Genomic DNA, 23,142 nt, shown 5'->3' with positions numbered 1-23,142 from the left:
AACCTCATACAGCCCTGCCTTAAATCCTTATTCTCATCAATGAACATCTGTGCACCTGTATGTATAAATTAACTAGCTTGAAACAGATCTCAAAGTATCCAAATAGCTGCAATACCCATTGTATAGAGCGAAATAGGAAATATAAGTGACCCAAATTGTATTATAAAAACTTTACTAACTGCTTTTAATAAAACCAATATTACAGTGAGCATGAGTGCATGGTTATTACGCTGAGTATTTGTAACAAATTAACACTCAGAGCAGTATGCATCTATCACACAGAATTCAAACTCGGTCCTCAGGAACCCAAACAGTGCAGGTTTTCCAGGTTTCCTCACAGATTTGCAAGATAAATAATTAGTTTCACCTGTGGATCTTTTACCATGTGTCAGTAAGTAATGAATACACCTGTGCACCTGCTGGGTGACCTGGAAAATGTGACCTGTGTGGGGTCCTGAGGAGCAAGTTGGAGAACCACTGACCTATCCTGATAATAACTGGGTGAATGGATCTATTGCCAGCCAGCAGTGTAAAGCTGGGTACACACTAAACAAATGTGAACCCAGTGATGCGATTCACGACCCAGCGCAGACAGCCAGACATATTGGGCGGTCCGTACACACTGGGCGATCTGATACCTTTATATGCCGGCCCCCGCCGCATAGCGCTGCATGGGATCGTCAGCAGCATTGCCTGATCTTCCTCTATGTACAAAAGATCGGGTGATGCGGCTGACGACCCCACGGGAATGCGCATTATACAATGTAGTGCATACTCACGGGACAATTTTAACGATTTGTCGTTTCGATATGTCAGTATCGGCCAAATCGTAAATATAATCATCTAGTGTTTAGGGGCATTTAGTTCTAGCGATAAGTGGGTTTGGTTTCCTTGAAACTGAACCCACCTGAATATTGGCTTTCTGAGGTCTTCTGAGTCGCAACTCGGCTATTGCGGTCGGGCTTGGATCCAAAAATGAGGCAAAACGTCATCTTCCCGGCATCGCATCTTACATATTTTGGATTGCATATAAAGGTCCCTACCTCGTGTTCCTGGAGATGACATGCTCAAGTGGGCATCTTAAGACAGACTGGTGGGCATCTACATACACAGAGCGATCGCATACCAAGACATAGTGGGCGTACTTATGCCTTGCTGTGCGATCACCTGCCTTGCTGGGTGTGCGCTGAATTTGTATATTCTGGGTGTGAGCGTACGCATCTAGTGAGCGGGTCTGAATGAGCCTGTAGTTTGTTAATTTTTGGCTAAGCCAATCACAGACACCCTCTCCTTCGGATACCCTGTGTGAAATGGCACCTGAACACGAGGTAGGGACCTTTATATGCAATCCAAAATATGTAAGATGCGATGCCGGGAAGATGGTTGTATTTCACAATTAACTCCTCGTCAGGGGGCTTCTCATAATGTGCGTCTCACAAGTCAGGTTGTCCTGTCACCAATTGCCAATGCGTTTCGAGAGACAAACTCTCTTCCTCAAGGCTGTGTGACAAGGATACCAACAGTCTGCCTTATATACCAAACAGTCAGACCCCTTCCGGGTCAGAGGGTAATTTCTCTCGTCTGTTCATAACTACTTTTTAGAACACCCTAGGGGAGGATATTCTTATTCCCTATGGTCTTACAACATTGTATAATCATACTATATAAAACTGCCTCTATACAGAGATAGTTTAAAACCTCGCGTGTGTGAATGGGAGTGTCATTGGCATGTTATTGGTGCGTAATTGGTGTGTTACGGGCATGTCATTGGTGTGTTATGGGAGTGTCTTTGGTGTGTTATTGGCGTGTCATTGTCGTGTTGTGAGGGTGTCATTAGCGTGTTAAGGGTGTGTCATTGGTGTGTTATGGGAGTGTCATTGGTGTGTTATGGAAGTGTCATTGGTGTGTTATGGGAGTGTCATTGGCGTGCTATTGGTGTGTAATTGGTGTATTACGGGCATGTCATTGGTGTGTTATGGGAGTGTCTTTGATGTGTTGTGGGCGTGTCATTGGTGTGTTATGGGCGTGTCATTGGTGTGTTATTGGCATGTCATTGTCGTGTTGTGAGGGTGTCATGAGGGTGTCATTAGCGTGTTAAGGGCGTGTCATTGGTGTGTTATGGGAGTGTCATTGGTGTGTTATGGAAGTGTCATTGGTGTGTTATGGGAGTGTCATTGGCGTGCTATTGGTGTGTAATTGGTGTATTACGGGCATGTCATTGGTGTGTTATGGGAGTGTCTTTGATGTGTTGTGGGCGTGTCATTGGTGTGTTATGGGCGTGTCATTGGTGTGTTATTGGCGTGTCATTGTCGTGTTGTGAGGGTGTAATGAGGGTGTCATTAGCGTGTTAAGGGCGTGTCATTGGTGTATTACGGGCATGTCATTGGTGTGTTATGGGAGTGTCTTTGATGTTTTGTGGGAGTGTTATTGGTGTGTTATTGGTGTGTTATGGGAGTGTCATTGGTGTGTTATGGGCGTGTCATTGGTGTGTTATGGGAGTGTCATTGATGTGTTATGGGAGTGTCATTGGTGTGCTATGGGCGTGTCATTGGTGTGTTATGGGAGTGTCATTGATGTGTTATGGGAGTGTCATTAGCGTGTTAAGGGGGTGTCATTGGTGTGTTATGGGAGTGTCATTGGCGTGTTATGGGGGTGTCATGGTGGTGTCATTAACGTGTTAAGGGGGTGTCATTGGCGTGTTATGGGGCTGTCATCGGGGTGTCATTGGTGTGTTATGGGAGTATCATTGGCATATTATGGGGATGTCATTGGCGTGGTATGGGAGTGTCATGGGTGTGTTATGGGAGTGTCATTAGCGTGTTAAGGGGGTGTCATTGGTGTGTTATGGGAGTGTCATTGGCGTGTTATGGGGGTATCATGGGGGTGTCATTAACGTGTTAAGGGGGTGTCATTGGTGTGTTATGGGCGTGTCATTGGTGTGTTATGGGAGTGTCATTGATGTGTTATGGGAGTGTCATTAGCGTGTTAAGGGGGTGTCATTGGTGTGTTATGGGAGTGTCATTGGCGTGTTATGGGGGTGTCATGGGGGTGTCATTAACGTGTTAAGGTGGTGTCATTGGCGTGTTATGGGGCTGTCATCGGGGTGTCATTAGTGTGTTAAGGGGGTGTCATTGATGTGTTATGGGAGTATCATTGGCATATTATGGGTATGTCATTGGCGTGGTATGGGAGTGTCATGGGTGTGTTATGGTGGTGTCATTGGTGTTATGGGCGTGCCAATGATGTGTTATGGGAGTGTCATGTTTTGTTATGGGAGTGTCATTGGTGTATTATGGGGGTGTCAGGGGCGTGTTATGGGCATGTCATTGATGTGTTATGGGAGTGTCATGGGTGTGTTATGGAGGTGTTATTGGTGAGTTATGGGCGTGTCATTGGCATGTTATGGGCATGTCCTTTGATTGTGTTATGGGGGTGTCATTGGAATGTTATGGGAGTGTCATTGGTGTTTTCTGGGTGTGTAATTGGCGTGTTATTGGTGTGTTATTGGTGTGTTATGGGCGTGTCATTGGCATGTTATGGGCGTGTCATTGGCATGTTATGGGCATGTCCTTTGATTGTGTTATGGGGGTGTCATTGGAATGTTATGGGAGTGTCATTGGTGTTTTCTGGGTGTGTCATTGGCATGTTATTGGTGTGTTATGGGTGTGTCATTTGTGTGTTATTGGTGTGTTATGGGTGTGTCATTGGTGTGTTATGGGAGTGTCATTGGTGTCATGGGTGTGTTATTGGTGTGTTATGGGCGTGTCATTGGCGTGTTATGGGAGTGTCATCGGTGTGTTATGGGTTTATTATTGGCATGTTATGGGTGTGTCATTTGGTGTGTTCTGGGTGTGTCATTGGCATGTTATTGGTGTGTTATGGGTGTATTATGGGTGTGTCATTGGTGTGTTATGGGAGTGTCATTGGTGTCATGGGTGTGTTATTGGTGTGTTATGGGCATGTCATTGGCGTGTTATGGGAGTGTCATCGGTGTGTTATGGGTTTATTATTGGCATGTTATGGGTGTGTCATTTGGTGTGTTCTGGGCGTGTCATTGGCGTGTTATTGGTGTGTTATGGGTGTGTCATTGGCATGTTATGGGCATGTCCTTTGGTTGTGTTATGGGTGTGTCATGAGTGTGTCAGTATAAGTGGCTGTATGTTCAGACACAGGGATGCAGCGACAGAGGTCAGGTACAGATGGAGACACTGCACCTGATATAGGGTTGGAGCACGTCGTGCAGACAGTGTTGGCACATCCGGAATCACCGCTGGTGTTACAGTGTACAGAGATGATAATAGTAGGCGTCTCAGTGCTTGCAGACTCAGGTGCTCACTAGTACACAGGGGGAAGTCTGATACTAGCATTTACACATTATCACCGCTGTAGCCATGCAAACAGACCCCCCAGTGGCCCCAGAGCATCCCCCTTTGTATCAGGCCTTCAGAGAGTGTGAATGTGCTGCCAGCCGGGGATCAGACAGTGCAACTGAGGTACAATTCAAAGAGAAGATTTGCATTCCTGATGGCGGAGAGGTCTTCAGCGGGTTTCCAGAATCAGAGGAGCTCATGAGATACGTTCCCCCCCTGCCTATGCTCCAGAATGTTATGCAATATCTCCACCCAATTAGTATGAGGGGATTCCAGCTGAATTACCCCTTTATAAGGGCGTCTACCAGAGGATTATCCCTTGTCAGACCGTGCAAGCACTGGGGAAGAGCCAGGTCTCCTCAGCTGCTGAGGGGCAGGAGCGGAGCAGGAGGAGATCTCCCTGATGAGTGGTCCTGGAAAGGAGAACCGGACACTGCATTAGACAGGGAGCATCACACACTGTAGCTCTCTCTTTAGTCAGAGTGTTGCTGAGGCCGATCAGTCCAGTACAGGAACAGACTTACATTGTGGATATAATCACTACTATCTGACCTCAGTATTGTTCATGAAGTGCAGAGATGTGTAATAAGCTTAAAGGGGCTAAAGACAGTGAGAGAAGCCTTTCAGCTCCAGTAATTAGTATTACACCTTTCTCGTGTGAAGAGACCAGCCCTATGGAGGTGCGGATTATCAGTCTGAACATGGCCGTCTGTATCAGAGCAACTGCGTTATTGATTCCTATTAGTCGCTAGTCGCTATTTAGCGCTGAAAGTCGCTTATGAAAGAATTGCTTTCCAGTCCAATCGTGTGGTTCCAAAGCACAAAAAGTTATTTATGTAAAAGGGGGTTACACGATGAAAGATGTAACACTTAGAGTAAAAAGCAATTAATAAGTACAAGCCGATACATACGCATGCGCACTGGTCCCAGTATACAGTCATCAATCCAGAAGTCTGTGATCATCAAAGAGAGAAGGTGTCTGTACACGGGGATCGGGGCACAGCTTATATACCTTACAGAGTTCAGAGTTAACAAAGGAACTAACTGACAGGTTTCCATTGGTTCTTGCTTCTGGTTTATCTGGTCATTGGTCGGTTCATACGGTGTCATCAGGGGTATGGCTTAGTCTTCAAATGGTCACATTGTGTAGTTTCCCACCGAACAACTGGCTAAAACTAGCTACAACTCTGCATATAGGTAATAATCTATGCAATAAATCCCTATCATCCATAACTAGCGGACACAAGATGTGACTTCTCTGCCGATAGGAACGGAAGTCTGCAAATAAACAGGGATTTAGTAGGATACCAAACATGACATGTCCACTATGTTCTAAACCTTAGATCTCATTTAAGTACATAGTACATCATAATTATTAGTTAATAATACCTTTAATAACTCTGGTTATTAACTATTGTGACTGGGAACCATTTTATACATATGCTTTCACATATGCGCGTCTGTGCATTGAAATAGGAAATTTCACATACGAGCGTCTATGTGTATGCATATATGTTTATGTGTGTGCGTTATGTGCATCAGTGTATGTGTGTGTGGTGGATTCGTATTTGTGCGCATCGGATTGCGCCAACGCAAAGTAGCGTTCAATTTACTCTTCATCAGACCATAGACGACTAGATCGTCAGATAATAATTGCAAGCGATCATATCCAATTATTTGACTTTGACAGCGTCTTTAGACTTAGTCGCTGACTATGACATGCCCACATCTGGCTAGTCACCTCCCTGTTACCTCCAAGAAACGCCCATGGCTCTTGCGTCCAAATTTGCTCTGCGTCTACGTGCGGTGACCGTTGAGACACATGTGCAGTTCTTCCATTATCGGCCAACTGCGTGTATATCGGCTTTGCATGCAGTTAGTGTGCAGTTAGCGTGTAGTTGGCGTGCACCTCTGAACCGGGATCTTCTCACCTTTTAGCTCAGTAACCTGATCATCACAGCTACTCTCAGGATAGTAATTGCAACCAATTTACAAGATACATACAGTAAGTAAGGATATCTGCTAATTAGTGAGTCAGCTATACAACCTGAGAAAGTGCACCAACAATCTCATAGCCATGTAATATTTTATATTAACTGTAATAGGGGAACATGAACTATATAATACTGGTAGTGAAAGGGATTCATTGGGACGTTAGGGGTTAGGCTCAGTGTGAGAGGAACATAAATGTATTATTATATAATAAGAGATAGGGCCTTATTTAGAATTGGAAGCAGCTGCTGCAAAGAAATCTGCTAACGCCGCAGGCGGGGTCTGAAGGAAAAAGCCGCCTCCTGCTGGTATCTCAGATCTGATTCCTGCGTCCGAATACGCAGGATCAGATCGACATCATGACCATCGGCCATTTGAGTAAGCCTACTTAGTATGGCCACCTCCTGCCCGATTGTGAGGGCGGTAAATCTGCATTGGAAGATACAGGTACTGGCCTCGGCACTCGCAGAAAATGGGAATAACATGTCCCTGTTCTCTGGAAACACAGGTAGCACCACCCCCAAACCATATGCTGTGGCTTTGCGGCACTGAGTGCGCCGACGCAGGATCTGTTCTGCACATGATGTGCAGTCCTCCCACCATCAGATGTTCTCAGGGCATCGGGTTTGCGTTCATCTCTGAATAATGGAATAACAGTACTGCAGGGGTAAAGAAGACAGACGGACTGACATGAGGCGATTTGCCATACGGAGTCCGGTTTATAAAGTAGAGGTGATTGCAGGAAGTATCACAGAGAGCGCGATGGCGTCAGACTTGTACTAATATCACTAACCTTGTAGGTAAAGGTAAAAGCTATACTAAGGGCTTTTGCATTACGTATGAACATGTGGATACGTGTTAATGTCTTTAACGGATAGTGATGGGTGACTGTTATTGCTGAGATTGAGGAAGGAGGAAGAGTTCCAGGAAGATAAATGATTTTATTCCTCCCCAGTGACAGTTATTAATGTGCGTAACGCTGGCATCTGATTAATGTGTATTTGGGGACATATTTGCATGCTAGGGAAGTAATTATAATTCAAGAAGTAACTTACCTGCCAGGAGTGATTCCAAGTCCACTTCCGTGAAGGGATCCACAAACATCCGGAAGCTTGGGTGGAGACACGGAATGAAATAATCAAGACGCAGCAGCAGTAATAAGAGTAACCAGAAAATCCAGTATGTACTAAGACAGAACTGGTGACACCTACAAGGGCCAAAATCACTTCAGGGCGCTAATTACTGTCCCTAATACCAGCACATTGGTAATGATTACCGTAGCAATCGGAATAAAATAATTACAATAATGATACCAACTTCAAGGTATTCAAACTTAGGGCCATATTCAATTAGGTGCGAAAAGTCGCGTTTGGCAAAAACCAGTTGCCGTTGCAATCTTTTCACACATACCAGCATATCGCGCTATTTAATTGCCAGAGTGTTCGCAGATGTGAAAACTCCATAGGCAGAAAGCGGCGAAAAATTTTCACAATCTCAGAGGCCGGCGATATAAATGTTCAAAATCTCTATTATTGGCTAAAAATGTGAGGACTTGGAGCCTTATTCACTACGGATCGCTATTGCAATTGCAGCTGCGATCAACTGTGATAATATGCTAATCGCTACGCCATCGCAGCACTACACAAAGACGCCCACTTTACCTTACACACATCCGTAATGTTTAGCAAGACTGCACAATCAAGCACAATCGCAGCCTCATGCAACTTGCACAAGCTCTGACCTTACTTAGGAATTGCTACATTCAGCGCACGCTATGAGACCTCGCAGTGGATGGTTTTTGCACGGTCCTGAAATGGCGTTGAAACGCACTGGCGCGCCTGCGTTTCCCCGACCACTTCCCCATACGGCACTTCCTGTCACTCATTCTGCGATGGGTCTGTTTAGTCACTGTGATCGCAGTGGCCGGTTCGCGTACGTGCACTGCGATGAATTTGCCTACGCAGAATGCAACAATTGGACCGATTGCGTGCGTATTAGCAACTGCGATCCTTTCTGAATCAGGCCCTTGGTTGAGGACCCTTTGGACACCCCCCTAATGAGTAATTACGCAAAACATATTTAAATGATCTTAATTCCCCCTAATAATTATGTCATTTTTGGGGTGAAAATTTAAAAAGTTTTGGAAAATGGGTTTATAGTACAGGGACAGGTATTTTGGGGGTCTGTATGGATGGGACAGGTGTTTGGGGGGTCTCTATGGATGGGACAGGTGTTTGGGGGGTCTGTATGAATGGGACAGGTGTTTGGGGGTCTGTATGGATGGGACAGGTGTTTGGGGGTCTGTATGGATGGGACAGGTGTTTTTAGGATTGCAGGTGGCTGCAGCAGGTGTTTTATTAGCATTTTTTCTTAAAACTGCACTTTATAGACACAAAAATATACTTGCCCCCATTGTAATGTACCCCCATTTTAACTAAAGCAATTATTTTTTCCAAAAGAAATTGCTTTATAGAATTTTTCCACACTTATGTAAATATGCATACAACAACCATTGGACACAATATAAAAACCCAAAATACTTTTATTAGGGCTATTAATACACCTCTATATTGATTTCCTGGGTCAGTTAGGCTTTTTATGGGGTGCAGGCTGATTTCCCCAACATGTGCTGTACTTTTCGCTTGTTTCGCCATGCGCAGTATTCTCACATATGCGTTTTCGTGTGTTTTGTAATTGGATAGGGCGAAAAGTGGGAGCGCGCATTGAGAAATTATGCGGAAAGATTGCATCAAAACTGGCAAATGAGGCAATAACTTTGCCATGCGACTTTTCACACCTGATAAGGCCCTTAATGTCTGCTATAAAATATAGAGATGAGTGCTGACCCCTATGTTTTGGCTTTGGCTAAACCACCCTCAATTGTTTCAGTTTTGGTTTGTTTTCTGTAACCACTGGCCTGGCATGGTCGCATTTTCCCGTCCACACCAGGCTGTGCGTTATCTGATCTGGTCGCAATAAGCCAACCAGTCAGATAAACAGTGTGGGCGGCTGCAAGGAGAGAATGATCCCGCAGTTGCTGCTCTCAGAGGGACCCCCTGCTTCCCTGCACCCCCTCCCCCAGTGTCTGCTGTGCTGCCGATCACTGATTGGTCAGCACAGCAGGACGCCCCCACTCAGTTGCTGCAGACATTAGCAGCCGATGGGAAAAAGTTAAGTTACCCCCCCATCTTACCCCCTAAAGTGTACCTGGTGCCTGAAGCCGCTGAGAAAATGATGGTCGCGGTGTTTGAAAAACTGATTTTTTTTTTTTACAAATATATTTAAATAAATATATTTTTTTAATTAAATTATTTTGGATAAGTTGTTATCACATAATTCACTCGGAAAAAAAACCTCACAATTTCGGGGCAGTTTTTAGAAAACAAATAGTCAGTTAAGTGGTTAAAGAATGATACAAAAAACAGCTAAAATCACGTAATTTGTACCCGTTTTGTTTCTACAGTAATATTAACATCAATAACATTAATTTCCAGTCATTTAAATTTTGACCAACTCACTGCTCACAGTATTATTTTCACCCATATTGACCAAAGGCTGCAGCGAGCTGCTTGGCTAAACTAAGTGACACAGCAGCGGCACAAACACACGGCAGTGTAAAAGAATATAGCACATCTATGAACTTTGCGGCACTGCAGTAGCAGACAGGACGGGAGTTTAATAAACTAAACAATGTTATAGAATGTTTTCATTAAACAAGAGATAATATAATATATTACCAACACATTTTTCCAACCAGCAAATCACTGGCCTCAGGCCAGTACAGGTGATTGCTGCCAGAGTAAAGTCTAGTAGAAAAGTAGATCATCCATCAGCACGGGTAAAGAGAGATAAAGTAACAGGCTAGTAGTCTTTATACCAATACATCAATTGGTGTTAAGCCCATAATGAAAAGAGGTGCGCAGTGGAATTATGCTTCAGCCCTCCCACACACCCGTATTTTGTATATTAAAAAGGACATGCATAGTTTAACAAACAAAACACTTCAGCAACAGGGACTGCCACTTTTGTGGCTGAAGTGCTTAGTTTGTTTGGGTCCCCACAAAAGAAAACATTTTGGTGGTTTGGTTAAACCAAGCAAACAATGGGCTTAGGGCTAACAGTGTTAATTATGAAGATGCCATCATCATCCTCATCATCACCCTCATTGATGTTGTTAATATCATCATCACACAATATTAACTCATTCCCACTGGAATCCATTGTTAGGGGTAAATTACTAAGATTCGAGATAGGTCAAGATGACTATCTCGGGCGATTTATTCATTTTTTCCTGCTTGCAAATTTACTAAAGCCAAAAGTCGGGTGAGTTAGAGAGAGATTTCTCTCATCTCACTCGTAAAACTCGGGTGAGATAGCAATCTCGAATCAAATCACCATCAGGCCAAATCGGAAGCACTTTTCACCTAAAACAAACATCTCACAAATTTTCCAAGAATCGGGATGACAAGCGCGGGTGAGATAGGAGCAAACTCTCCGTCAAAATCACTTTTCATACTCTCAACCCGCTGAGCTGCGAGATGATCAGAAACATACACAAATCATTGTGATTTGTGTATGTTTCTTTCTGTAAATGGTTAAAATAGGGTTAATGTTAAAAAAAATGATGGGAGGTCCCCCCCCAAAAGACTAACCAGCCCAGACTTGCCAGACAGTCCTGGAACCTGGTTGTCCCTGCTGCCTGGTGCTGGTTCTTAAATTACAGTGGAACCCTGCACATTTTTTCCCCTGTAATTTTAAGAACCAGGACTGGCTGGCAAGTCCCGGGCTGGTTAGTCTTTTGGGGGGGGGACCTCACGTAATTTTTTTTTTTAATGAACCCGTTATTTCATGTACAACACAAGCAGCTTACACATATCTCACTGATATGTGCAGGCTGCTTGCTAGGGAGAGTTGTGCAGAGAGAAATCACTGCAATCTCGGGTGACATAACTCACTTGAGCTTGCTTTAAAATCACCCAAGAATCTCGACCTACATCACCATCGGCAAACTCGTTTAGCCTCAAGTCGCCTGTTGGTAAATTTGAGAGATAATAAGAGATTAAAGTACCCAAGTTCAGGCGAATTACAGTGAGATGAATCACTTTGCAAATTGGGACAATCCTGATTCTTAATAAATTTACCCCTTAGAGTCTCTGGTCCTGATTCAGAGATGTGCACTATACCGATGGTTAGCGTACTGTACATCTCAGATCTTTAGGGGTCTGTGCAGGCACAGGACTTTGTATAATGGGTCCTGCGATCTTGCTCACAGTCCTCCTGTCACAGCTTGCCAGATCCCGGCACTTACTTACCGGATCTGGCAGTGCTGGTGTACTATGGGGCAGCAGGTGGGTGGTTCCCAGCTTCCGCTGCTACGTTGTCCAGCCGACTCTCCTTTTCTTCAGCCGCTCGGGGCATGCTGCAGTGTGGCCCCAGCGGCTTGTTCCCCTATGTCTGATTAGTGGCTGCATAGAGCCTCGCAGGCCGCTCAAAGATAGTTTTAAAGGGCCAGGCGCACCATAGGTGATGTCACATGCGCACCAAATTCAAGTCCCCTACTATATAAGGAGGTTCCTGAGGACAGAGTATTGACTCTGTCATGAGCCAGCAGCCTGACAGTTCCCATGTGGGCTGGTCAGTCAGTCAGGAGCTGGAGCCAATCAGCGGCCGCTAACTGTACAGGTACAGCTAGGTACTCCAATTGGATTTTACGGGAGAAGCGGGCGTGAACATCTGGCAGCAGGTAAATATATGTGAGTACGGTAGGTGTATGTATTAAAGTTCTACTGTATACGGTGCATGTGTACTGTGTTTTTTTTAAACTATTTTACAGTGGAGGTACGAGTGCCGGCCACCTGCTGGCACTTGTAGTTCCACAAGTGCAAAAGGGCAGGCATGCTGGCACCTGTAGTTCCACTGTAAAATACAATAGTTTTGAACTATTTTTCACATTCACAGCCCAGGGGTGCAGGGAAGAACCACGGGCTTCAGCCTAAGCCTGGAGTTCTGGGAGAAGGATGACCCCTTCTTAGGGGAGTCCCCACCTCCTCCAAGATCCCTGGCTTGGGCTGACTGGCTTGGAGTGTGAATGCTTTGGCCCCGGAGACCTGGTGATAGGGTCTCCTGGCTGTGGCATTACACCCCGGTCAGTTTGGGTCAGTTGCTGGTTTCAAATATAGGGGGACCCCCTACGCATTTTATTCCTTTACATTTAAAACCAGGACTGACCCTGCAGCCAGGTGCAGGTTCCAAAATTATGGGGGAACCCTACTCGTTTTGTTCCCCGTCATTTTAGGAACCAGGACTGGCTGAGCAGTCCTGGGCTGGTTATGCTTTTGGCGGGGGACCCTACATCAGGTGATGACCGGGCCCCAGTGCAGGATTTGATACCAGCTGACCAGTGGGGAGACATCACCGGAGCTCCGATCACCGGTCCCTGGACTCAGGTAAGTTATTTTGTTTTACAATTTTTTTTCCTCTTTTTTAGCAGAGATCAGCGTGTGGTCTGTTTACAACACACAGCTGAGGGCCGGCTCCGGGCTCTGCTCTGCCCATTAGAGCAGGGCAGGAGCCCGGTAACCGGGGGAGACCCTGGATAGCGCCACCACCAGGTGACGTTGTTATCACAGGGCTTTCCCCGATATTTTTTCACAATTTATTTTTAGTAACTTTGGCCAGATCACATTTCCCATTACAATTATGGGAAATGTGATCTGATTACTAAAAATAAGTGATAATTAGGGCTTGGAGTAGAATTTTACGAATTCTACTCCAATTGCCCTGTAATAACTAAAGGTGATACTAACATAATGTGAAAAGGGTGTGAAAACACAAAACAGCCTTTTTCACTTTATTTTAGTAAAAATAATGTTAATAAATAGAGCCCTTAGACACTACTATGAGCTAACAGGTAAATAGCCCTTTGCCTGTCTATATCTCCCTGCAGTTTCTGGCAACTCTGTGTGGTGCAAAACACTGTACATCTAACAGACCTGCTCCCCGTAGTCCTGCTGGTCAGGGCTTTCAGTACCCAGGACAGCGCTCTCTTCTCCAATCCAGCCCCCGACTGTCAGTCACCAAGGAAGGGGAAGGCTTCGCGGTGGCCCCGCCTATGCTGCTTCCTTTCCTAAGCAGCAACAGCTTCCTGACAGACTGCGGTCCACGGCGCTCCTCACTCGGACCTCCGGTGAGTACCGCTCTCCTATCACCACGGGCAGCTCTCCCTCTCTACCTTTTATACTAGCGGTCGCGTGCGGGCTCCTTCCCGCTCACTGCAGGCACCGCTCTCCCCAGCGCTCACCTGATCCTCCATGGGGACAGTTTTCCCCTATCACTGGGCATCATGCAGTGTCCCGAGTATTGTGCCCCTATAGTTTCCATAGCAGGCTGCTCCAAGTTCCCTACTGTGAGGGGTGTGGCACATACATAAATAAAAATGGGCAATTTTACATATGACAACTGTATATATATGAATTAAATACATATATAAATGTTTTACACTAAAAGGTCCTCAACAGTGATACTCCCACTACTAGGGGTGTCTCAGACACAGTGATACCTATAACTACATGCATTTTCATATAAGGTTTCTCTTGGTCACTTGTATGGAACTACTTGTAAAACACAATACATGTAGAATAGATCTTACTAATTGCTTTGCACCTCTAACCTGATTGCTAAGTCAGAACACCAACACTATCATCATTCCTGTACAGTATAACAGGGTAACTCCCAGGGCTAAATGATGATTAATACACAGGACACGCCTATAACCTGACCACGCCCACATCCCAAAATCCTATATATTCCTGCCCAGCTGCTGTAACGTGCACAGAACACACTGGCTGTACTGCACAGGTACGTACTGTATATAACACTCCTCCTGTATATTCCTGTACAGCTGCTGTAACGTGCACAGAACACACTGGCTGTACTGCCCAGGTACGTACTGTATATAACACTACTCCTGTATTACTTATATCCCTTTCACACTTATGGAGCATACACACGGTCAGATTTGTCAGACTTGTCAGATTTGTCAGATGAACGATTGAACGATTAAACGATTTTAACGATTTTACCAAAGTTTTGAACGATTTGAACGATTGAACGATTTTTGACTGCATTAAAATGAATGGAATCGTCCAAGTCTGACTGCAAACACATCAGATATCAGATATCGTTATCTGACCATCGGGAACGCGCATCGTTGATCGTCCATCGTTCAGGCATGTCAGATATGAACGATTTTCCTTCAGATATGAACGGCTGAACGATTTTTAAATCGTTATCGTTCATATCTGAAGGAAAAATCTGACCATGTGTATGCACCATATCAGTACATCTATATCCTGGGTTTTTGCACATGAACGCGCATTGATTTAGGTAAGTTAGTATGAATGCAAACAACCAATTACCAAGATCGGGCTGAGACCCGGGAAATTGCCAGGTTGATACTAGATCCAACAATTTCCCGGCTCTCATATCTGAAAGGGGTATTGTCATATGGTTTCTACATTTCAGTTCACTACTTACTAAATGTATGTCTGGTTCCTTAATGAAATATTATGATATGTATCTTGGTATCACAGACTGTTATATGCTCTGTGCGGCTCTCAGTTGTGTATGTTACTCTGTGTTTTTGTCATTCTCCCAATCTCTCACTTCCTATGCAGGAAACCGATCAAGAACATTTATTAAACATGGGACTGACATCAATGAACCTACTGATGACTTTTGGTGAGTTCATATCTGATAATACCATTCCTTTATGTACTTCATTTGCATCATAAGTAGCCCAATCTCAATACGGCCCCTTCTGGCTGCTGGTGAATTGTCCTCTTGTCTTGCTGGTAGCAGTAGTTCTTCCTGGGTGCCCGGCACTTACATATGTGATTGGATGTTATCACTTTGGAATCTCTGGTTACACAGGAGAGTTAGAGAGAGATAATGTGACTACAGTGGGGCAGGTATTTGATTTTCTGGCCACAGCCCTCAGATTAGTGTATATACTGTACTGTAGGCATCTGCTGTGATGGTGTTTACGCATTTGTACTCTTTAAGAAGGCATTTAATCATGTAGACAATATACTGGGTTAACATTTTAAACTCTGAACTCTGCTGTGGTGGAATGTATTCCTATAGGCACCCCGACTTTGTTTATATTTTATTCTGTGGGCACTTTGCTGCTACCGTATGTACATACCCCTATGCCTATCTCTACAAGGATGGTACTTAATCCTATAGGCACTTTGCTTCTATGGTACAGTACACATACCCCTATGCCTGTCTCTACAAGGATGGTACTTAATCCTATAGGCACTTTGCTTCTATGGTACAGTACACATACCCCTATGCCTGTCTCTACAAGGATGGTACTTAATCCTATAGGCACTTTGCTTCTATGCAAATGCATGCAGACGCCCATGGCAGAGGAGTAGTGTGTAGCCAGGGTTCCCGAAAGAACATGCGTGCTACGGTGCCCCCCCCTCAAGTGTTCTAGGGAGGAGGCGGGTCCATATGGGATTAATGTAAGGTAATAATAAAGATTAGGGGCAGCCCATATGCAGTGCCACCCTGTGCCACAGGAGGACACCCTTATGCAGGCCTCGAATAGTGCCCCCAGTAGTGATCCCCCCTATGCAGTGCCCCTTGTGCCCCCAGTAGTAAGCCCCTTATATAGTGCCCCCAGTAGTGGTAACCCTTATGCAGTGCCCCTTAAATAGTGGCCCCAGTTGTAGTCTTCCCCCTATGCAGTACCCCCAGTATTGCCCTTTATATAGAGCCCCCAGCAGTGGTCCCTCGATGCAGTACCCCCAGTGGTAGTCCACTCCCCCCTATGTAGTGCCCCTAGTAGTAGTCCCCTCCCCCCTATGCAATGCCCCTAGTAGTAGTCCCCTCCCCTTGTAGTGCCCCTAGTAGTAGTCCCCCCCAGTAGTAGTACCCCCCTTGTAGTGCCCCCAGTAGTAGTCCCCCCTTGTAGTGCCCCCAGTAGTAGTAGTAGTCCCCCCTTGTAGTGCCCCCAGTAGTAGTATTCCCCCCTTGTAGTGCCCCTAGTAGTATTCCCCCCCTTGTAATGCCCCCAGTAGTATTCCCCCCCTGTAGTGCTCCCAGTAGTCCCACCCCCGCAGTAGAGACATAATAAAAAAACAAAACAAAAAAACACACTTACCTGACACCCGCTCCTGCTCCTGGACCCGCCGCCGAGATCAGCTCCTCCGTCCGCCGCTTTGCATTATGGGAGTGACGCGTCATGGGAGTGACGCGTCACACCCATTACCCACTGCGGGAGCCGGAAGATGTCCGGCTCTGGCAGTGGGAGCAGCAGCCGATGAGTCTGTCCGACTCTCATCAGCTGCTAAATCAAACACACAGCTGCCGGAGCCGGCGGCTGTGTGTTTGTGATGTGTAGCTCTGACCGAACTCCGTCCGGTCAGCGCTACACACGTGGTGCAGTCTGTGTCACATTGACACAGTCTACACCGCGCCCGCGGCCCGCATGACGCTGCTGCCGGGGGGGCACATGGCACCCTGCCCCCCGGCCCAGCCCGCCACTGCCTATGCCTATCTCTACAAGGATGGTAATTATTCCTATAGGCACTTTGCTGCTATGGTACAGTACACATACCCCTATGCCTATCTCTACAAGGATGGTAATTATTCCTATAGGCACTATGCAGCTATGGTACAGTACACATACCCCTATGCCTGTCTCTACAAGGATGGTAATTATTCCTATAGGCACTTTGCTGCTATGGTACAGTACACATACCCCTATGCCTATCTCTACAAGGATGGCAATTATTCCTATAGGCACTATGCAGCTATGGTACAGTACACATACCCCTATGCCTATCTCTACAAGGATGGTAATTATTCCTATAGGCACTATGCAGATATGGTACAGTACACATACCCCTATGCCTATCTCTACAAGGATGGTAATTATTCCTATAGGCACTATGCAGCTATGGTACAGTACACATACCCCTATGCCTATCTCTACAAGGATGGTAATTATTCCTATAGGCACATTGCTGCTATGGTACAGTACACATACCCCTATGCCTGTCTCTACAAGGATGGTAATTATCCCTATAGGCACATTGCTGCTATGGTACAGTACGCATACCCCTATGCCTATCTTTACAAGGATGGTAATTATTCCTATAGGCACTATGCTTCTATGGTACAGTACACATACCCCTATGCCTATCTCTACAAGGATGGTTATTATTCCTATAGGCACTATGCAGCTATGGTACAGTACACATACTCCTATGCCTGTCTCTACAAGGATGGTAATTATTCCTATAGGCACTATGCAGATATGGTACAGTACACATACCCCTATGCCTATCTCTACAAGGATGGTAATTATTCTTATAGGCACTATGCAGATATGGTACAGTACACATACCCCTATGCCTATCTCTACAAGGATGGTAATTATTCCTATAGGCACTATGCAGATATGGTACAGTACACATACCCCTATGCCTATCTCTACAAGGATGGTAATTATTCCTATAGGCACTATGCAGCTATGGTACAGTACACATACTCCTATGCCTGTCTCTACAAGGATGGTAATTATTCCTATAGGCACTATGCTTCTATGGTACAGTACACATACCCCTATGCCTGTCTCTACAAGGATGGTAATTATTCCTATAGGCACTATGCAGCTATGGTACAGTACACATACTCCTATGCCTGTCTCTACAAGGATGGTAATTATTCCTATAGGCACTATGCTGCTATGGTACAGTACACATACCCCTATGCCTATCTCTACAAGGATGGTTATTAATCCTATAGACACTTTGCTGCTATGGTTCGTTTCAAATCCCAACACCAGAAGCCCATAGGTCCAGTACACTATCCCTCCCCCTATCCGCCCCAACCCTAAGCTCCCCAGGGGGTGCCTAACCCTAATCCCCCCCATCCCACAGCCTAATCCTACCCCTTCATCGGTGGGGGTGCTTCTAACCTTAATCTCTCCCTGGGGGTGCCTAACCCTAACCCTTCCATCCCCGGGCTAAGTGTAATACTTACCCATACATTTATCTTTGGGATGTCGGAGGTCGGGTTGTCAATGTCGGTATCCTGATGTCTTCGGGATATCGGCTTCGGTATTATGCCGGGCGTCGTGATTCTGGCATTGGTGTATCGATGGCCGCGATCCCGTCCGCTAGCATATTAAACATATCTCGGTACAGTACACATACCCCTATGCCTATCTCTACAAGGATGGTAATTATTTCTGTAAGCACTGTTGCTGGGATAATATGTAACCCTGGAGGCACCTCTAATGGGATCTTATTGAGGGCTCCATTTGAGAATGAATCGTAAGCCCTTTAGCTCTCTCTAATGGGGCTGTGATGACCTTAGTGCGGTTTTTAGCAAACAGTATTAAGCTCAGCTTGTCGCTGATTGTGACTGAACTGCTTATGTCATGGCATCTGGTGATGGCGTTAGCAGTATGGATCCCATCGCCAGCAATGTGGACCCAGCACAGCCTTCCAGCTCTTGCAGCTCAGCAGAGGACATCACAGTGGAGGGAGATACCACTGGACGTTGTCAGATAGGTACGCTATGGTAAATACCGGTGACATTGTCATTGGTATCACCGTGATACTAAATGAATTATGCTGCCAGATATTTGTACCATTGTCATATGGAGCCCATAATCTTCTGCTGGGACAGTATTTAATCATCATATTCATCATTCTACCAATACAAAACGTATAAATCTTCTCTGTTTTGCAGGTTTGGGCTTCATGCTAATAAATACAGCAAGAACACAAAGTAAGTATACAATAACGCTACTTATTATCTGTGAGGTGTCACTGGGAGGTGTGAGGTGTCACTGGGAGGTGTGAGGTGTCACTGGGAGCAACAATAGGGGAGACTAAGAGGAAAAAGATATAACCCCTAGACTTGCCCACAGCCTGCACAGATAGAACCTAGATCTGCGCCAGTCATGTGCATTCCCCAATGTGAGACATAATTACCCAAAGGACATGTGGCACCTATAGTCTCTGTAAGTACAATATCTGCTGGTAAGGGAAGCGGTCAGAATCTGGGCACTCACTATACCGGCTGCGGGTTCCCGATGGGTCAAAATGCTGACAACTTCAAACTTTAAGTATTAGGGTTAGGCTGCGGGAGGGGAGGGTTAGGATGCCGAAGGGCAGGTATAGGGTTAGAGCGCGGGGGGGGGGGCAGTTAATGTTAAGCTGTGGTAGGGGTGGGTGAGGGTTAAGGTTAGGGTAAGCCTCAGAATACTTACAGAAAATCATTTGCATTTAAACCATCTGGATTCCGCTGCTGGCAGTCTGACCATCGGGATTCTGACCATCCTGAGGCCGTACCCAACCCGCTGGGAAAGTCATGCATCTCCTCATTACAGACAGGAAGAAACTTTGGTCTACAGAGTATTGTACTACTGTCACTATGTTATTTTATTATTACAGCTATGGAATGTGGAGAGAACAAAGAATTTAAGGAGTGTGGAAGTTCCTGTCCTCCATCCTGCGTGAAGTACAGGGAACTTCGTGTGTGTGATAAGAAGTGTGTCAAAGGCTGTTTCTGCAAGGAAGGCTTATTCCTGGATGCCAATGGGAACTGTGTGGATAAGGAAAAGTGTGATCCCTGCAGTGGGATTGGGAACACAACGTACACAGAGTGCGCCAGCGCTTGTGGTCGAAACTGCGAAGACATTGGTAAAAAGATAGAAGTCTGCACCTTGCAATGTATAATAGGCTGTATCTGTAAGCCAGGGTATTATAAGAATATGGAGGGGAAATGTGTGCTTCCTGAGGATTGCCCTAAGAATAAATAAAGGGCAATAAAGAATTTTGAAAAGATCTATGTTGGGTCTGTGATTCTCTATTCTCTATGTTCCACTAAGTGACCTTATCCGATTGGTCAGGACCTCAGAACCATTAGTAGTAAGTATTAGCGTGTCCTAGCCTACAGACCAACATTGCAAGTGCAATAATCAGATACACTAGTCCTTACCACCAAGCTACCCGCGCCATGTCCATATTTCCCCAAACCAAGTTTAAAAGGAAAGAGATGTATTGTGGGGCTGATGAAAGAAATGGAAGAAGCCGTATATCTGGAAGAAACCAAGTCACACTGCAGGGGGGGGGGGAATACATACATTATTTCTGCATGTAGATTGAATACTGGCTGCTTTTGATTTCTTCTTACAGATGTGATCTAGGACAGGTCCCTCCTGAATCTAACTCTCTCTGCACATGTTACATCTGCCACCCCAGCCCCCTCTCCCCTCCCGCAGCACAACATGGTTTTACTAATGGGCAAAATACCTGTTCTTATTTGCTTTACTCCCAACTTAGAATCAGGACCTGTGCATGTTACCTGGGTAAACTGAGTAGGGTACAAGGTCGTAGCTACATTAAGTGCAAGAGGTGCGGCTGCTATAGGGCTCATCCCTGCCCCTGTACCTACCAGCCCTGCCCCTGAACCTACCGGCCATGGCCCTGACCCTGTACCTACTGGCCCTGGCCTGAACCTACCCGCCCTGCCGCTGAACCTACCGGCCCTGCCCCTGAACCTACCGGCCCTGCCCCTGAACCGACCGGCCCTGGCCCTGAACCGACCGACCCTGGCCCTGAACCGACCGGCCCTGGCCCTGAACCTAGTTACAGCTTCTGTTCTTGCCAGTGTGCTGCTGCCTGGGAGGAGGTGTGGCTGTGTATGGTTACAAGCTTACCCACTCACCCACATCTCCTGCAAGGAGCACAACTACTAGGATTAGGGAGACTATATATTTTTTAAATTTCTTTTTTTTCATTTATATGGGCAAAATTTACTAAGCGGCGGTTTTGACGGCGGTATCTATTCTATTCTAAACCCCGGCGGTTTGGTGGCGGTTTCTATTCTATTCTAAACCCCAGGGGTTTGTTGGCGGCTTTGCAGCGGTTTCTAAATGACAGCCTTGTTCTATTTTATTCTAAAATGTGTTTTGACGGCAGTTTTGCAGCGGTATTGGCCTTCGTAAATCTGCAGATAGCAAAACCGCCGCCAAACCACAGTCAAAACACATTCTAGAATAGAAGAGGGCTGTCATTTAGAAACCTCTGCAAAACCGCCACCAAACCCCCGTGGTTTAGAATAGAATATAAACCGCCACCAAACCCCCGGGGTTTAGAATAGAATAGAAACCGCCACCAAACCACCGGGGTTTAGAATAGAATAGAAACCGCCACCAAACCACCGGGGTTTAGAATAGAATAGAAACCGCCACCAAACCACCGGGGTTTAGAATAGAATAGAAACCGCCACCAAACCACCGGGGTTTAGAATAGAATAGAAACCGCCGTCGAACCGCCTCCTAGTAAATTTTGCCCATATTACTTAATATATTTTAATCACCATTCATTTACACATTGTATGTCACCTAAGCTAGCAGATAGTTAGATCAATTCTAATAATAATGTAGAAACTGTAGAAACATTTTGCTGTGGGGCCCCTATTCGTATTGCTGCGCCCCTGGTAGGGGACTTAAACTAATTACCACTGAGAGAAGGTAACCAGCATGTGAATGAAACCTATTAACTCACTAAGGGGCCCATTTACTACTTATCAGGTTTTTGACCCGATAATCAAAATTTGTATTTGTCGTTATAGTCAGTAATAACAAATTAAATACCGCCATCATGGAGTCCGTCCCTGCGATGTGTAAAAACCAACTGAAACATTACCGATCACTTTACTTTTCATTTTCCGCACTACTGCGCACGTACAGGCTGCTAAATGCACATGCGAGAGTGGTGAGTGACCCGGTGCTTTTTGTGAAATGCTGCCGATAGGCTACAATGGCGATCGCCATCTTCAGACCAGGGGCCGATGCGTTCTGTAGCCTGGTAAATTCAGCCATAAAGCTTCTGCTATTGTGGTGGAAAGTGGGGGACTGAGGCAGATATCTCCAATATCTACTGAGGTCCCCTGTAGATATGTTTGGGGATCACACACCACACACCCTGCACCCATATTATACTCTGGAGTCCCACGTTGGTGCCAAAAACAAGCCTGGAAAGTAGCCGCCTTTTTCCCGGTGACCTGTACATGCACTGTAGACTATGGGCACAGACTAGTGCCCAGATTATACCACTGCGGCACTGCCCCCAGTGCGTGTACCGGCCACCGGAGAGAGAGGAGGGGGCCCTGGACAGAGACTGCACCTGGGCTCCCTCCTCTCTTGAAACGCCCCTGTCTATTACAGCGCAGTTCCGCCTTGAATCATCCAAAAACAGCTATTGGATTCCACATTAGCCTGTGATAACTAGAGCAATAGGTCATTATACAAGTGTGGAAAGTCACGCCTAAATGCCAAATTTGCATGTACTTTAAATAAATCTGTATAAGCTAATCTGAGGGAGCAGAGAGAGTCCAGTCAAGACACGCAGCCTTCTTTGTCCTTATCCGAGGCACTTCCCATCACTCTATCATTGGAATATCCAGCAGGCTGATGCATTACCCTGTACACCTCATTTTATTTTATTAAAAACCAACATAAAATCTGCTCAACAAGGTCAGAATCAGCGGCAATCTGACGTAGTGCACATCCATACAACGATCACGTCAGCTGATCACCTGCTGCGTGCTGGAAATTAAAGGGTAGATACTTCAAACCTACGAAAACAGTAAAGAGAGGAAATTGCCCATAGCAACCAATGAGTTTCCAACTGTCATTTATCTAGCACCAGCTATACAATGACAGTTAGTAGCTGATCTTGGTGCCGAC

General features: G+C 45.6%; 1 protein-coding gene across 1 annotated transcript in view; it reads left to right on the top strand.

The window, feature by feature from the left end:
* The first annotated feature begins 14,204 nt into the window (after window positions 1-14,204).
* LOC148514834 (mucin-6-like) overlaps window positions 14,205-23,142 on the top strand; it is a 29,710-nt gene continuing 20,772 nt past the window's right edge. The window contains exons 1-4 of the mRNA XM_088480876.1: window positions 14,205-14,219; window positions 15,038-15,101; window positions 19,134-19,172; window positions 19,841-20,203. Coding sequence (XP_088337002.1) covers window positions 15,065-15,101; window positions 19,134-19,172; window positions 19,841-20,203 — 439 coding nt within the window. The 5' untranslated portion in view covers window positions 14,205-14,219; window positions 15,038-15,064. The remainder of the gene's footprint in view (window positions 14,220-15,037; window positions 15,102-19,133; window positions 19,173-19,840; window positions 20,204-23,142) is intronic.

The sequence above is a fragment of the Taudactylus pleione genome, unplaced genomic scaffold, assembly GCF_031769625.1.
Source record: "Taudactylus pleione unplaced genomic scaffold, aTauple2 ptg000257l, whole genome shotgun sequence".
Lineage (NCBI taxonomy): Eukaryota > Metazoa > Chordata > Amphibia > Anura > Myobatrachidae > Taudactylus > Taudactylus pleione.
Note: the sequence above shows the minus strand (reverse complement) of the source record. Positions and strands in the feature narration are given on the sequence as shown.